At 49.1% G+C, this 15,612-nt stretch overlaps 1 protein-coding gene across 1 annotated transcript in view; it reads left to right on the forward strand.

Annotated features, from left to right (window-relative positions):
• Positions 1-446: 446 nt before the first annotated feature.
• ANO2 (anoctamin 2) overlaps positions 447-15,612 on the forward strand; it is a 391,756-nt gene continuing 376,590 nt past the window's right edge. The window contains exon 1 of the mRNA XM_088478973.1: positions 447-609. Within this exon, the coding sequence (XP_088335099.1) occupies positions 447-609 (163 nt within the window). The remainder of the gene's footprint in view (positions 610-15,612) is intronic.

Raw genomic sequence — 15,612 nt, forward strand, 5'->3', positions numbered from 1 at the left:
GACCTATAAAAGGCTCAACTCTCCATAACCTAAAGCAGAAGAGTTCTTATAACTTACAAAGAGCATTGTTCTGTTATCAACAATAGGACAACATACAGGCAGCAGGAACCTGTCATGCTTATTGGATTTCTCTTCTTCTGGATTTTCCACATTATTGCCCTTTTGTATATTTCTACAAATGGAATGGCTTTCAATTTGATGTCCGACCTACCGGAGACAATAGTTTCTCTTTGTGTCCTAGTCTTTGGAAAAATTCTCTACACACAATAATTAATAGATGCCATAAATACGGATTTTTTTTTTCTTTGGCCTTTTGATGGTGCTTTGTGTGTGTGTGTTTTTTATTATTATCATTACTACTATTCTCCCAAGCTGGTGATTATAGTAGCAGAAGGTCTGGCTAATTAGTTCCACTCTGTGTTTGCCTAAAGAAGATTCTAACTGGGATGGAATTAGCAGCCAGCACCATTGGCAAATTAAGACAGGTTAGAAACAGGAGCAGATTGTACACAGTAGCAGTTCAGCCTCATCATCCTATTAGCTCAGTCTCAACTGTGAACAGGCAAATCCCTCTCTGCAATATGGAAGCTCCCCCTGCACAACTTACGGGTGAGTTTATCCTTCCAAACTATTGAGTTTTTTGCATTTTTTTTTCCTCCTGGAAGTACATTTATAGAGCTCTTGAGTGTTTATAAGGTGTCATAACTGTTGAATGTAGCTATTGAATAAAGGATTTCCCTTTGGGATTGTGTAACAGGTGCACTCAGTATACACAGTATTCCTGGTTTTCAAGGTGTGTTTTTCTTAATATGAATATATTATTCATCCTTTTGACTCAGGATTTTAAAAATTATATATATGTCTCTTCTGAAACATACAGTACATGATAAATTGAATCAAGGGGTTTAGTATTGTTAATGACCAGGTCAATGTCTATATTTACTTTAAATACATTATAATCTCTGCTGTGCTGTACTGAATATTCTAGAGTTATGACAATGTACTTATTAAAATAATTGTGCCAGGGAATTGGAAGCACAAATGTATAATGATGACATGGCATCTGAAAAAATTCCCCCAAAAACTAAACATTATTATTTTGTAATACTAAATACAGACTTTATTATAGATTAACAGTGTTACTTAATTTAAAAGTATAATTATAAAAATAAATACATAATAAAACAAAATGTAAAACAAGGTGTTTTCTGCAGCAGGTGGTTAATATAAGGCTATTTCTTTCATAATTAATGTGGTTGGATATTTGTGACTGTTCTGACAATGGCTGAGGATAATGTTATTTGTTGTACTTCCTGAACTCACCTCTCACACTACAAATAATTATGTTAAAACTACTTGAAGAATTATTAGGTTACAACATTTAAAAAGTGCAGCTTTCAGTTGGTTCATGACTCTTGTGACATGATGAAAACACATTTTTACTGTTTAAGAATTAAAACATAGTACTAGATCTATAATACAATATTATCACATTTAATCATTGTTTTATTTCAATTAGAAAAAAAATCCTTAATGAGTTGTTTAATAAAAATATAAAATGAGACAATGAGTCCATATTGAAAAATGCTTTATTATATTACAGTCTCCAATAAGCCTACACTGAAAATACAGTATAATAGTTATCAACAATAATTGTATGTAATTGTTTATTTAACTCTCTAATTGGTACACAGTTTTTATTTGTTTCTGAATACCCAGCATGGTTTTATTAGAAAAAAAAAACAATTTTCAAGTGGATTTAGTTTGTAGCACTTAATGCTGAAACATAAGTAATTATATTATTTATGTAAACATAATAATAATAATTAATAATAATAATATTATAATAGTAAATTGTGTAGATAATTGCAAATTTACAGCATATTTTACGGTTTTAATAGTGTTAGTAATATTAATCCATTAATAATAATAATAATAATAATAATAATAATAATAATATACTATTACTACAACAGCAGCTGCTACTACAACTACTACTAATAATAATAATAGTAAAATGTGTTGTAAATTTGCAATTATCTATACTATATACTATTTTAATAATGTTAGTATTGATATTAAAAATAATCCATTAATAATAAAATATACTACTACTACACCAGCTGCTGCTGCTACTACTACTACTACTACTACTACTACTAATAATAATAATAATAATATAACATTCTAATGTCTTTAATTTGAAAACATTTTTCTTTTATTCAAAATATTATCCTGTAGTACAAAATATAGTTACCTAAAACAATAAAAAATAGTAATACTTTTAGCCATTTAAGGATGGTGTCCAGTATGAGCAGATTATGGTACCAACTTAATGGATTTTCTCTGCCCATTGGGCTCCATCAAACCTATACCATTTGAAGGCTCATTTTCTACACGTAAAGGAACAGATGCATTATACATAGCAACCATTCACTTTTTAGCTTTCATTTTTCCAGTTGATAATGACAATAAATGTCTGATTATTTTTCACAGTTATGTCTTCAAAAGGTTGTTCTTAAAACAAAATGTGAGAGATTTGCAGAAATCCAAGAACTATATTGTGAGAAAACTCTCCATGTAAAACACAGCAACACAGGCTAAGGCCTGGTGCACATCAGAACAATGTTACTGGCTGATCTGTCTGCCGATGGGCCGACATATCGCAACGTGCATACACATTGCACAATGCAGCAGTATGATGGCGCGGTGTACCATGCCATGCTGCATTTAGTAGCAAGGCATTGTAAAAATATCTTCTGATTGACCGTGCAGCATGGCCAACCAGAAATATCGAAAGCAGCCAGTGGGAGAGCACAATTGCTGGTACACACTGAATGATCTTCACGACTTGACGCTTCAATTGCCTGCTAGATGACAAATTGTTAATATATCGTTCTACTGCGTACCCATTTTTAGTCACTGAATCTGTGTTGGCTCTAGATCAGTAGTATAGTTTCAGGTCCTGCTTCATCTTTCTTCACATTCAAATCTGCTGAAATGAATTAAACTGTACTTAATGGTGTCAGAGACATATTAGGATATTTAGCAGAATAGCAAAAGATAAATCCTGATAGAGATGGTTATAACACTTGAGGTACAATGTATCTAATAACAACTTGGGTACAAGGCAACAAGTAACATACCCTTGTAAGTTGTTAGTTGTGGAACTCGTTTTGCCACTAACAGCCTCCCACGGTTAAAATGAGTCCCTCCGGTGTCTAATATGTAACTCAGTCTCATCTCCACTTGTGGCTGAGATGGTGTAAGTGGGAGGTAAAGCCATAGTTGCCACCTTCAACAGGTGAGTGTTGTGCGTCTGTTTTCTTGGGGGAATATGCTACTGAGGAAGCTGTGGGTCATTCCACAGGGAAACGCGTTTAGCACCCCACGGGTATCGACTATCTAATCATTGAGTCCTCCACTTATTGCTTTCCGGACCAGCATGATTCACTTATCAGTTGTGGCTTTCAACACCGACATGCCATTGCAGCATTACTTCTGCATGCTATTGAGACGTGAATTTTCATCATAAACAAGCCTGGTAAATATTATACAAGCTGGATATTCACCAGGATCATCATATTGAGGCCGGTGACTGTGTTGTACTTAATACCGATTTCCATTTTTTTAAGAGAGACTTTTTAGCAGACATTTGTTACATCATTTATTCAATTCATCTTTTCACTATTCATGTTTTTTAATTATTTGGACTATATTACTGAATAACAAATGAATTTAATTATGAATTGCAGCAATAAATAGGTTTTTATTCTCAAGCAAGCCGTAAAGTTACATATGTTATATGTTATATTTTATGCAAATGATCAATTACTTATTGCAATAGTTTCAGTTTATTATGGTTTATTTGCTTTAGAATGATAATTATATAATATTTATCTTTACATGGTATATGCTCATTAGACATACTAGCGCTGTTCAATATTTCTTTATACTAATATGCGTCTGTTTTCTGTTTGATCTGTTACACCAGGGACAGGCCTGGTGCAAGTGCTATGCAATAATATGAGATATGGTAAGAACTTACCCTTGTTATCTCTATTTCTACGAAGTCCATAGGGTTCCACAGGACACCTTGGGGGTATAGGTGTGACGTCAGTCGCTGGGCACCATAGAGTTAAGCTTTTCAGCCTCCCAGGATGCACTAGGGTCCCCCTCCTATACCCCGCCCCCGAGCCAAGGCACCTCAGTTAGTTATCAAGCCATAGGCCGGAGGAGGAGAAGGAAGAGAGAGAAAAAAGATCTGGACACATACAAGAATCACATTCTCACCAGAGGGAGACGGAAAACCGGTGACCAGAGTAGAGCCCATCTGCAGCACAGGTGCGACAGGGCGGGAGTCCTGTGGAACCCTATGGACTTCGTAGAAATAGAGATAACAAGGGTAAGTTCTTACCATATCTCATATTTTCTACTTCAGGGTCCATAGGGTATCCACAGGATACCTTGGGGATGTCCCAAAGCAGTATCTTTTAAGGGTGGGGACGCTCCTGTGCAGAAAGGAGAATCCGCCGCCCGAAGGAAGCATCCTGAGAGGCGAAGGTGTCAAACCTGTAATACCTCACGAAGGTATGGACAGAGGACCACGTAGCAGCCTTGCAGATCTGAACTGCCGAGGCACCACGTCGAGCTGCCCACGAAGGACCCACAGACCTAGTGGAATGAGCCTTCAGAGAAGGAGGGACCGGTAGGCCTTCATGAAGATAAGCTTCAGAAATAGCCATACGGATCCAGGCTGCCAAAGTTTGCTTTGAAGCAGGCCAACCCTTTTTACGGAAGCCATAGAGGACAAACAAAGCGTCCGACTTCCTAAACGAAGAAGTGCGGTCAACATAAGTCCTTAAGGCCCGCACAACATCCAAAGAGGCCTCACCCACGGAAAGACCCGGTGAGTTAAAGGCCGGAACAACTATTTCCTCGTTAACATGAAACTGGGAAACAACTTTGGGAAGAAACTCGGGCCGAGTGCGGAGCACTGCCCTGTTCCCATGAAAAACCAAGAAAGGGGGTCTACAAGAAAGAGCCCCTAACTCAGAAACACGTCTGGCCGAAGCAATGGCCAGAAGGAAAACAGTCTTAGCTGTTAGCCATTTAAGATCCACTGAGCCCAGTGGTTCAAACGGCGGTCCTTGGAGAGCCCTCAGGACCACAGCCAAATCCCAAGGCGCCACAGGTGGAACAAAGGGCGGCTGAATGCGGAGAACACCCTGCATAAAGGTGCGCACATCCGGGATTGTAGCAATCCTACGGTGAAACCAGACAGATAGGGCCGAAACCTGTACCTTCAAAGAAGCAAGGCGAAGCCCATGATCTAGTCCCGCTTGCAGGAAGGCGAGAATCCGAGACAGACGAAACTCCCGCGGTGCATAACCTCTCGGTCGACACCACTGGAAGAACGTATGCCACACGCGATGGTATATCCTCGCGGAAGACGGTTTCCGAGCTCGTAACATGGTACGCACCACAGAGCTGGAAAACCCCCGGGACCTCAGCATGGCCGTCTCAACAGCCACGCCGTCAAAGACAGCCGAGTCAGGTCCGGGTGAAGGCAAGGACCCTGAGACAGAAGGTCCGGTCGTAGCGGCAACCGCAGAGGACTGTCCACGGACAGACCCTGAAGGTCTGAGAACCAGTGCCGTCTGGGCCACGCGGGAGCTATCAACAGGAGCGTCCCTCCTTCCTGTTTGAATTTCCGGATTACCCGTGGAAGAAGGGAGACCGGAGGGAACAGGTATGCGAACCGGAACGTCCACTGGACGGACAGAGCATCCACCAGAGACGCCCCTTCGTCTCTTGTGCGAGACCCGTACACCGGCAACTTGTTGTTGTGCCGGGACGCCATGAGGTCGATTTCTGGAAGACCCCACCTGTCCACCAGTAGTTGAAAAACGTCCGGGTGCAGGGACCATTCCCCCGGATGAACGTCCTGGCGACTTAGAAAGTCCGCCTCCCAATTTAGCACTCCCGGGATGAAGACCGCTGATATGGCCGGAAGATTGCGCTCCGCCCAAACCAGGATCCGAGAGACCTCTACGAGAGCCGCCTGACTGCGAGTTCCTCCTTGCCTGTTTATGTAGGCCACGGTGGTAGCGTTGTCTGACTGGACCTGCACCGGGCGACCCTGGAGAAACCGCTGTGCCTGCTGGAGAGCATTGAAGACCGCACGGAGTTCCAAGATATTTATTGGAAGCTCCGCTTCTGTCGGCGTCCACCTGCCCTGGAACAAGTGTGGACCCGAAACTGCTCCCCAGCCCCGAAGACTGGCGTCCGTTGTCAACAGGACCCAATTTGGAACCCAGAATGGACGTCCCTTGTTGAGGTGGGTCGTCTGTAACCACCACGCAAGGGACAGGCGAACCTCCGGGGTGAGCACAATCGTCTGGGACTTCAGAGACTGAGGCAGCCCGTTCCACTTGGACAGGATCAGGTGCTGCAGAGGTCTGGAGTGAAACTGGGCGTATTCCACCATATCGAACACCGACACCATGGAGCCCAGTAACCTCATCGCCGAGTGTAAGGACACCCGGCGGCTGTGCAGGCAACTGCGCACCCTTGACTGTAAAGCAGAGATCTTGTCCTCCGTCACGAAGATCCTTTGCTGTCCCGAGTCCAATAAGGCTCCAAGATGCAGAATCCTCCGAGACAGGATTAGAGTGGACTTCTGCCAGTTGATTAGCCAGCCGTGCCGTTGCAGCAGTGCAATGGTCAGGTCCAAGTGGCGTAACAGGAGCTCTGGAGATCCTGCCACCAATAACAGGTCGTCCAAATACGGCAACATGCGGACTCCCTGCAGCCGCAGAGAAGCCGCCATGACCGCCATCACCTTGGTGAAAACACGTGGTGCTGTTGCCAGGCCAAAAGGTAACGCCCGAAACTGGAAGTGGTCGCTGCGGATTGCAAACCTGAGGAACTGTTGATGGCGCAAAAGAATAGGGACATGCAGGTAAGCGTCCTGTATGTCCAATGACACCATGTAGTCCCCAGGTTCCAGCGCCAGAATGATGGACCGTAGGGTCTCCATCCGAAACTTCGGGACCCGCAAAGACTTGTTGAGTGCTTTGAGGTTGAGAATCGGACGATATGACCCATTGGGTTTCTGTACCAAAAATAGATTGAATAGAAACCCTGGCCCCTCTGGGAGAATGGAACAGACACTATAACTCCAGCCTGGAGCATAGTATGCAATACCTTCCGCAGCTCCGTAGCCTTGTTCCGGTCTGATGGTAGACCCGTGGTGAAGAAGCGAGCCGGGGGTCTGTGCCGGAAGGAGAGGGCGTATCCGTGGGAAACCACCTCCAGAACCCAAGTGTCTGTCGTAGTGGTCGACCAACACTGGGCGAACTGTAGCAGGCGGCCTCCCACCCTGGGATCCCCCAAAGGGAGGCCCGGACCGTCAGGCCGCAGGCTTGTCATCTGGCTTGGGGACCGGACGTCTGGTACTCCATGCCTGCTCCCGGGGCTTGACCGATTTCTTAGGGCCAGCCTGTCGAGGAAACGACTGTGGTTTGGGCCTGCCCTGGGCCCTAGATGACCGAAAGGACGATGGTCCAGAACCAGAAGGAGCAGCGGCCGACGGGAGACAAGCAGATTTGGCTGCCGCCAGCGTGGCCACAATCTTATCCAGATCTGGACCGAAGAGAACTTCTCCGGTAAACGGCAACGCTTCCAGACCTTTCTTGGAATCTGCGTCCGCCTTCCAGGATCGCAGCCACAAGGTGCGACGAGCAGCTACCGCTGCTGAAGAAATTCTAGACACCAGAGTACTAATGTCTAGAGCCGCCTCGTTGATGTAGGTGGCCGAATCACGGAGATTGCCAATCAACTCTGCCTGTTCGGCCGGACAGTCGGATTCAAAAGAAGCCTCTAATGAATCCGCCCAGCGCTCCATCGCTCTGGCAACCCAGCAAATGGCCATAGCCGGCCGTGCTGCCCCCCCTGCAAGGAAATAAGCGGACTTCAGGCAGATTTCTACCTTGCGGTCCGTAGCATCCTTAAGGGAGGACATGGATGGCATCGGCAATGTGGCACTACGGACAAGACGGGTCACGTGAGAATCCACCTGTGGAGGGGATTCCCACTTAGCAAAATAATTATCCGCGAACGGATAAGCCACCGCCAGGCGTCTCTGCGGCTGGTATCTTTTGCCAGGTTGTTTCCACGCCTCCTCTAAATGGTCCACCAACTGACCCGAAAGAGGAAAGACTGTGGCATCGCCCTTCACATCTTTGAAAAAGGCATACTTAGATTTAGCCGCTGGGGGAACTTCGTCCTGAATCACCAAGGCTGTGCGGACCGCCCGAATAAGTCCAGGAATATATACTTTGGACTTAGCATCAGCGTCCTTAGTATGGAGAGGTTCCTGATCGTAAGGATCCAGAATCTCCCCATCATCAGACGTCCCTTCGTCATCCTCATAAGGAGCGGACAGAGACGCCACCGGCCTTTTATGAGGCCGCATCACAGACTCCCCTTGCAACACATCCGACAAGTGCTGTACAGAACTCGTCAGGGAGTTAACCCACGCTGGCTCCTGAGAACCCAGGAGCGGCGAAATAGGGAGACTGTGGGGTACCACCAATTGTCGTGGGAACCCCTGCATGGGTGACGACACCACAGACTGCTGGGACAAACCCATCGGAGTAAATGCGGGCTGCGGAGCTAACTGGCCCACTAAAGCTGTTAACGCCTGAGCGAAACAAGCCCAGGGCGGCTCCTGTACCGGTGCTGTAACCGTAATTGGCCGCGCCATGGACAAACACTGCCGGCAAAGGCCCTCCGCGCTACCCTCCCCCTCCGCTAACGGTACTTTGCACGTGGTACACTGTAGCCGGAGGGGAAAATCACTTTCAGACATGATGGCACCACGTATGTGACCTCTCTCACCAATTAAGTATTAAATAGGCGAGAGACCACCCTGCAGCACCGCACCGCAAGGGCTTTAGCAGAAAGAACAGGGACAGTAATAAAGCTGACAGTTTAGAGAAGAAAAGTTACAGGCAGCGCTAGCACAGTCACATACAATGCAGAGAAATAACAATTCCTGCACTAACAGCGCTGATCACTCAACTACACAGACACAGGGCCTGGTAGGACACAGCGCTGCATACACAGACCTGAGCCACAGCGGAGGAGAGGTATGCGGGGGGACCCAGACCACGATGCTTCCGTCCAGCGCTTCCAGCAGCGTTCACCATGCGTTCTGGAGAAGATGGCCGCCGAGGAGCAGAGAGGAGGCTGGCCTGGGGGAGGAGCGCTGCCACAGGACCAGTCGGCAGCATGCAGAGAGGGCTGTGTGCAGCGGGGGAGGCGCCGGCTGTGAGACAGGGAAGGCGCGCTCCCCTGGCATGCATTTAACCCCTGGGACGCCGCAGTGCTACCGCTCTGCTGCGGTCCGCTGTCCCAGGGGGTAGTGGAAAGCGCAGGTTGGTCGCCTGGCTCCACGCTGCAGCCAGTCCCCAGGGAGCCCCCTGCCTGGGGACTTAGGACCATGTGACCAGCGGGGACCCACCGCGGGACCCCGCTGCTTACCTTTGTCCCCCTTGGATCTGGCCATGGTCCGGAACATCTGGGGTCACCGCTAGCTGTGACCCCAGATGCTCACCAGCATCCCCGGATCGGTACCGGCGTTCTGGTACCGGCGGGGGTGTAGGGAAGACAGCATGGACGTCAGGACTGACTGTCCATGCTGTACATCCAGATGTGCAGCCACAGCTGCACTGAAGAAAGCTTCAGGGGCTCTTCTAGCCCCCACTCCGACAGGTGCACCCGACGCCGGCCGGGCACCAAACTAAACTGAGGTGCCTTGGCTCGGGGGCGGGGTATAGGAGGGGGACCCTAGTGCATCCTGGGAGGCTGAAAAGCTTAACTCTATGGTGCCCAGCGACTGACGTCACACCTATACCCCCAAGGTATCCTGTGGATACCCTATGGACCCTGAAGTAGAAATACATACAGATAGGGTATAGAGTTGGGATGCCAACGGTCTAAATGCCGACAGGCGGCATCCCGACTGTCTCATCCCGGCAAGGGTCTAATGACAGGCATCGAAGTCTTGACGCCTGTCATTTTACCTATGCCGGGAGCCTGACGCCTGGCTTCCCGTTCGAAGGTAAGCCGAGCGGCGCGGACAGCCGCGGGGGCTGGGTGGTTAGGGGCACCCCCCGGAAGGGTTAGGCTAGGGGAAGGGGGGGTTAGGGTTAGGCACCCACGGGGGGGGGATTAGGGTTAGGGTGGACATGCGTCTGGCGGTGAATCATACCGATCCCACAGTTCTGGGCATGTAATGCGGGTGCAATTACTGACATCTTACTCTCAACTTGTATCTATGTTCGGACAGTGGCGGATCTATAATGGGTGCAGAGTGTGCGGTGCACACGAGCCCCAGGGTCCAGGGGGGCCCCACACCACACACGATGCACCCATGTTCTTTAATACTTACCTCTCCGCAGTTCTGCAGCAGCAGCAGTGCTACACACATCACCAGGGAAATGAAGAGGCTGTCATTTTCCCGTCAATCAGCACATGCGCAGTAGAAATATTTGCCTGGATATCTGCTGTGCCATTTTCTCAGAGACCTTGGCATGCGCAGTAGACTCTGGTACAGCGCCTGTAGGTCTACTCGCTTGTGCCGCCGGCTAGAGAGAAGGGGGCCTGGAGTCTGCACATGGGCCCCCTCCTCACTTAATATGCCCTGCTTCTGGAATTTACAATTAAAGAATGAAAAGTGCCCATTGTCATTGGTGACTGACCACAGTGGCCTTTGTGACCCCAACGCAACCTATACACAAAAGAGGGGGGTAGGGCAGGTAATGACTGAGCCTGGATGTGTCTGTACCTTGACCATGGCCCCATATCCACTCCCCTGTAACTTCCATGCAGTCCCTAAAGGTCTCTGTCTTCTGATAGATACAGACTTTCTCAGCTTTAAGCTATTCAGGCTGATTCCACTGAGGCCCTCCCTATGGTGTGCTGTCAGCTCTGGTTAACAAGCACAGGTCTATTTTCACCCTATCCCCAGGAATAATTCTATAACCATGTGCTTTGTTATCTGCTGGTTCGTTTTAGGACTCCAGTCACTCTTGCTTGCCTCCTGCCTTCATGGCATAATACTAACACAAGCTTCCAATTGTCTGGCTAAACCCCACTGATAATTCAGCAGCTTGTGAGGCCAGGACCCTGGTCTTTGCACCACTGGAAAACGTAGGCAATATGCCCCTGAATCCGGAAACGCAGCCCAGGCTCACCCCTGCCCCGCCCCCCATGTCAATCAAGCTGCGGCTTGGGGGATCTGCGAGCGAGATCTCAGGGCCCATTCTGCAAATGCGCACAGGCCATCGGGTTTACGTAGTAATCTGAATCAGGCCCTGAATCACGTCCCCATCCCCAATTGTGTCTAAAGCATTATTTATCCGTGTAAATCAAGTGAGTAGTTTTAAAACACTGCTGCAATATTTTTAGAGGTTTTCATAAATGGGTGTGTTTTCTCCATTTGCAGCCAATTGCAAGCAGTCATCACTATCAATTTTGCACTTACAGCAGGGTCAGACCTGGTGGCAAGGCAGACCCCTCCAGTAGGCTATATTTCATACGGTCCGGCAGCCATGTTTGTCTTAACTTCAGGCTACACGTCCAGAACACAACCTCACTGACCTCACTGTACTTCCGTTGTGATTGCACATCCACCCAAATTCACGCCCATTTCCCACAATTCCATGTCCATTCCAGCCCTGGTCTCAGCCCCCTAGTCACAGAGAGTCTGAAGTCAGACTTGAGACAGAAAAAAGTTGCGGGTTGAGAAAAGACACTCATGCACTAAAAAAAATAAATGCAAGGTGAGACTGAAAATGCTCTTAAGACTGACTTTGAATAAGGTCCAGTGTCACTTCTCAAGGAAAATACAGCAGCAGCACAAGCCTCTATCTAACTGGCCAAGCATATGTCTTATGTTTTCCCATTTCCAGGAGAGGAAAGCACCTTCCCTCATTACAACATGACTAAGCACTAGACTTTGTGCTTATTCATGATGTATACTGCTACCATGACAGCACTGAGAGATTGTGTCTTTATGGGGGGGATTCAATTGATCGCGGTATTGATTAGCCGTGGGAAGGTGGTCCTGTAGTTATTCAATTGATTGTTAAGCCGACAAAGGAGAATTTTAACTTGAACCCTTCTGAGGTGAGAGCAGAAATCCGACAGCGATGCTGTATGACAGCTTAGTGAGACGCTAACAGAATCCCGGCCAGTGGAGTAACTTCATCCCAGGTGCCCGGAGGCAAGATAAATGTTGGTCCCCCCCCCAGCCCCCGAATTAAATTTACCACCCCCCAGCACCTATGCCAGCCCCAGCTGCCGCCCCCCTATGCAGTTCCTTTTATACAATGCCCCCAGTAGTGGTCCCCCTATACAGTGCCCTCAGTAGAGGTCACCCTATGTAGTGCCCCCCAGTAATGGTCCCCCTATGCAGTGCCTCCAGTAGTGGTCCCCCTAAGCAGTACCTCCAGTAATGGTCCCCCTATGCAGTGCCCTCAGTAGAGGTCACCCTATGTAGTACCCCCCAGTAATGGTCCCCCTATGCAGTGCCTCCAGTAGTGGTCCCCCTATGCAGTGCCCTCAGTAGTAAGGCCCCTGTAGTGCCCCCAATAGTAAGACCCCTGTAGTGCCCCCAATAATAAGGCCCCTGTAGTGCCCCATATGATGCCCCCAGTAGTAATGCCGCTGTAGTGCCCCATATGATGCCCCCAGTAGTAAGGCCTCTGTAATGCCCCCTGTAGTGCCACCATATGATGCCCCCAGTAGTAAGGCCCCTGTAATTCCCCCTGTAGTGCCCCCATATGATGCCCAGGGTAGTAAGGCCCCTGAAATGCCCCCAGTAGTAAGCCCCCTGTAGTGCCCCCAGTAGCAAGCCCCCTGTAGTGCCCCCAGTAGTAAGCACCCTGTAATGCCCCAGTAGTAAGCCCTCTGTAATGCCCCCTGTAATAATCCCCCTGCAATAAGCCCCCAGTAGTAAGCCCCCAGTAGTAAGCGCCCTGTAGTATAGCCCCCTGTAGTATAGCCCCCTGTAATAAGCCCACTGTTATAAGTAGAGATGAGTGGTTCGGATTCTGTGGAATCCGAACCGCTCCGAACATTGGGGATCCGAGTCCACCCGCCTGACTCGGATCCCCGTTCGGGGCCGAACGGCGGCCGCCTGATGTCGGATTCTCACTAGAGAATCCGACATCAGGGCTCCTATTGTGAAGGGCAGAGCGCTGTGATAGCGCTCTGCCCTACACAGACACAAACACACAGCCGCCAGCGGCAGCTGTGTGTTTGTTACAGCAGCCAATGAGAGTCACACAGACTCTCATTGGCTGCTGCACGGAGGGAGCCGGCTGGAGCTCACACATGAGCTCCGTCTTCCGGCTCCCTCCTCAGCGTGTGACAGCAGAGCGGACGGCGCGGGAGCGGGGATACAGGTAAGTTTTTTTTATTTTTTTTTTACTTGTGCAAGGGCCGGGGGCGCTACTGGGGGGGGGGCTGCTACTGGGGGGGTCTGCTACTGGGGATGCAGGGGGACCATACTACTGGGGGGGCCTGCTACTGGGGGGGCTATACTACTGGGGGAGTCTGCTACTGGGGGGGCTATACTACTGGGGGGGTCTGCTACCGGGGGTCCATACTACTGAGGGACCTGCTACTGGGGGGAGCTATACTACTGGGGGGGTCTGCTACTGGGGGGGTCTGCTACTGGGCATCCATACTACTGAGGGGCCTGCTACTGGGGGGGGGCTATACTGGGGGGGTTCTGCTACTGGGGGGGTCTGCTACTGGGGGGGCCATACTCCTGAGGGGCCTGCTACTGGGGGGGCCAAACTACTGGAGGGGGCACACTGCTGGGGGGGGCTTACTACTACTGGGGGGGCATACTACTGGGGAGGGGCTTACTACTACTGGGGGGGCATACTACAGGTAGGCTACTACTGGGGCAGCCTACTACTGCGGGGGGCCTGCTACTGGGGCAGCCTACTACTGGGGGGGCATACTACTGGGGGGGCTGCTAATTGGGGGCATACTACTGGGGGGGCCTGCTAATGGGGGGCATACTACTGGGTGGCATGCTAATGGGGGGCATACTACTGGGGGGGCCTGCTAATGGGGGGCATACTACTGGGGGCACTGCATAGGGGACCCTACTACTAAGGGGACTGCATAGGGGGCACGACTACTGTGGGCATTGTGTAAAAGGGTCACTACTGTGGGCATTGTGTAAAAGGGGCACTACTGTGTGTCGTAACATAAATAAGAGACACTACTTTATGGTGTAATGTGAATCAGGCCCTATGTGCGGTGTAATGTGAATAAGATTGTGCACTGTGACACTTTGGGCCGTAGCCCACTATGTAAACAAGTACTGTGATTCTGCTGGCCGTACCCCACTGGGTGGGTGCACTACTTTTCATTTCTGCCACTGCTGTATGGCAATGTGTCATAGATGTGCTTTATACTGTGGTGTCTGTGTCGTTGTGCCGCTGCTTTGTCGCTTAGTAACCAGTCAGCTCACTGCAACCTTTGGCCAATAATGTTGAAAACAATATTATAAGCTGTGATATGGTCTAAATTGACTGGAAATGAATGTTATTGAGGTTAATAATATTCTAGGAAGAAAAAAAAGACCAATTTATGTGATTTTAGCTTTTTTTGTCAATTTTTGTAAAAAAATCCAAATCCAAATCTAAATCCAAAGCCAGTCACCGCAGTTTGGCAAATCCAAATCCAAACGACGAATTAGAACCAAATCCAAATCCGGCAAAAATGGTCCGGCGCACATCCCTAGTTATAAGCCCCCTGTAGTGCCCGCTGTAATGCCCCCGTAGTGCTCCCAGTAGTAAGCCCCTGTAGTGCCCCCAGTAATAAGCCCCTGTAGTGCCCCCAGTAGTAAGCTCCCTGTTATGCCCCCAGTAGTAAGCCCCCTGTAATAAGCCCCCAGTAGTAAGCCCCCACTAGTAATCCCCTGTAGTAAGCCCCCTGTAATAAGTCCTCTGTAGTGCCCCCAGTAGTAAGCCCCTTGTAATGCCCCCAGTAGTAAGCTCCCTGTAATTAGCCCCCTGTAGTGCCCCCAGTAGTAAGTCCCCTGTAGTGTGCCCCCAGTAGTAAGCCCCCTGTATTACCACCAGTAGTAAGCCCCTGCAATAAGCCCCCTGTAGTGCCCCCTGTAATAAGCCCTCAGTAGTAAGCCCCCAGTAGTAAGCCTCTAGTAGTAAGCCCCCTGTAATGCCCCCAGTAGTAAGCCCCCTGTAATAAGCCCACTGTAGAGCCCCCCCGGCGCGCATACATACACATATAAAAAAAATACTTACATTAAATCCCGCTCGAGTGCCTGCTTCCGTCCGTCGCCGACGCCCGCTCCTCGGAACTATGGGAGTGACGTCATGAGTGAGCTCCGTCCTCCGGCTGCCGCTGGCGCCGGGGGGGGAGAGAGAAGGAGCCGGGTGCCCGCTGGTAACACACTCAGCAGGTGTCCGGCAAATGGAGGGTGCAGGAGGTGCGACCGCACCCCCTGCACCCTCCATAGGTTCTCCACTGGAGGTGGAGCGCTGATCAGCGGCGCTC

The sequence above is a fragment of the Taudactylus pleione genome, unplaced genomic scaffold, assembly GCF_031769625.1.
Source record: "Taudactylus pleione unplaced genomic scaffold, aTauple2 ptg000225l, whole genome shotgun sequence".
Classification (NCBI taxonomy): domain Eukaryota; kingdom Metazoa; phylum Chordata; class Amphibia; order Anura; family Myobatrachidae; genus Taudactylus; species Taudactylus pleione.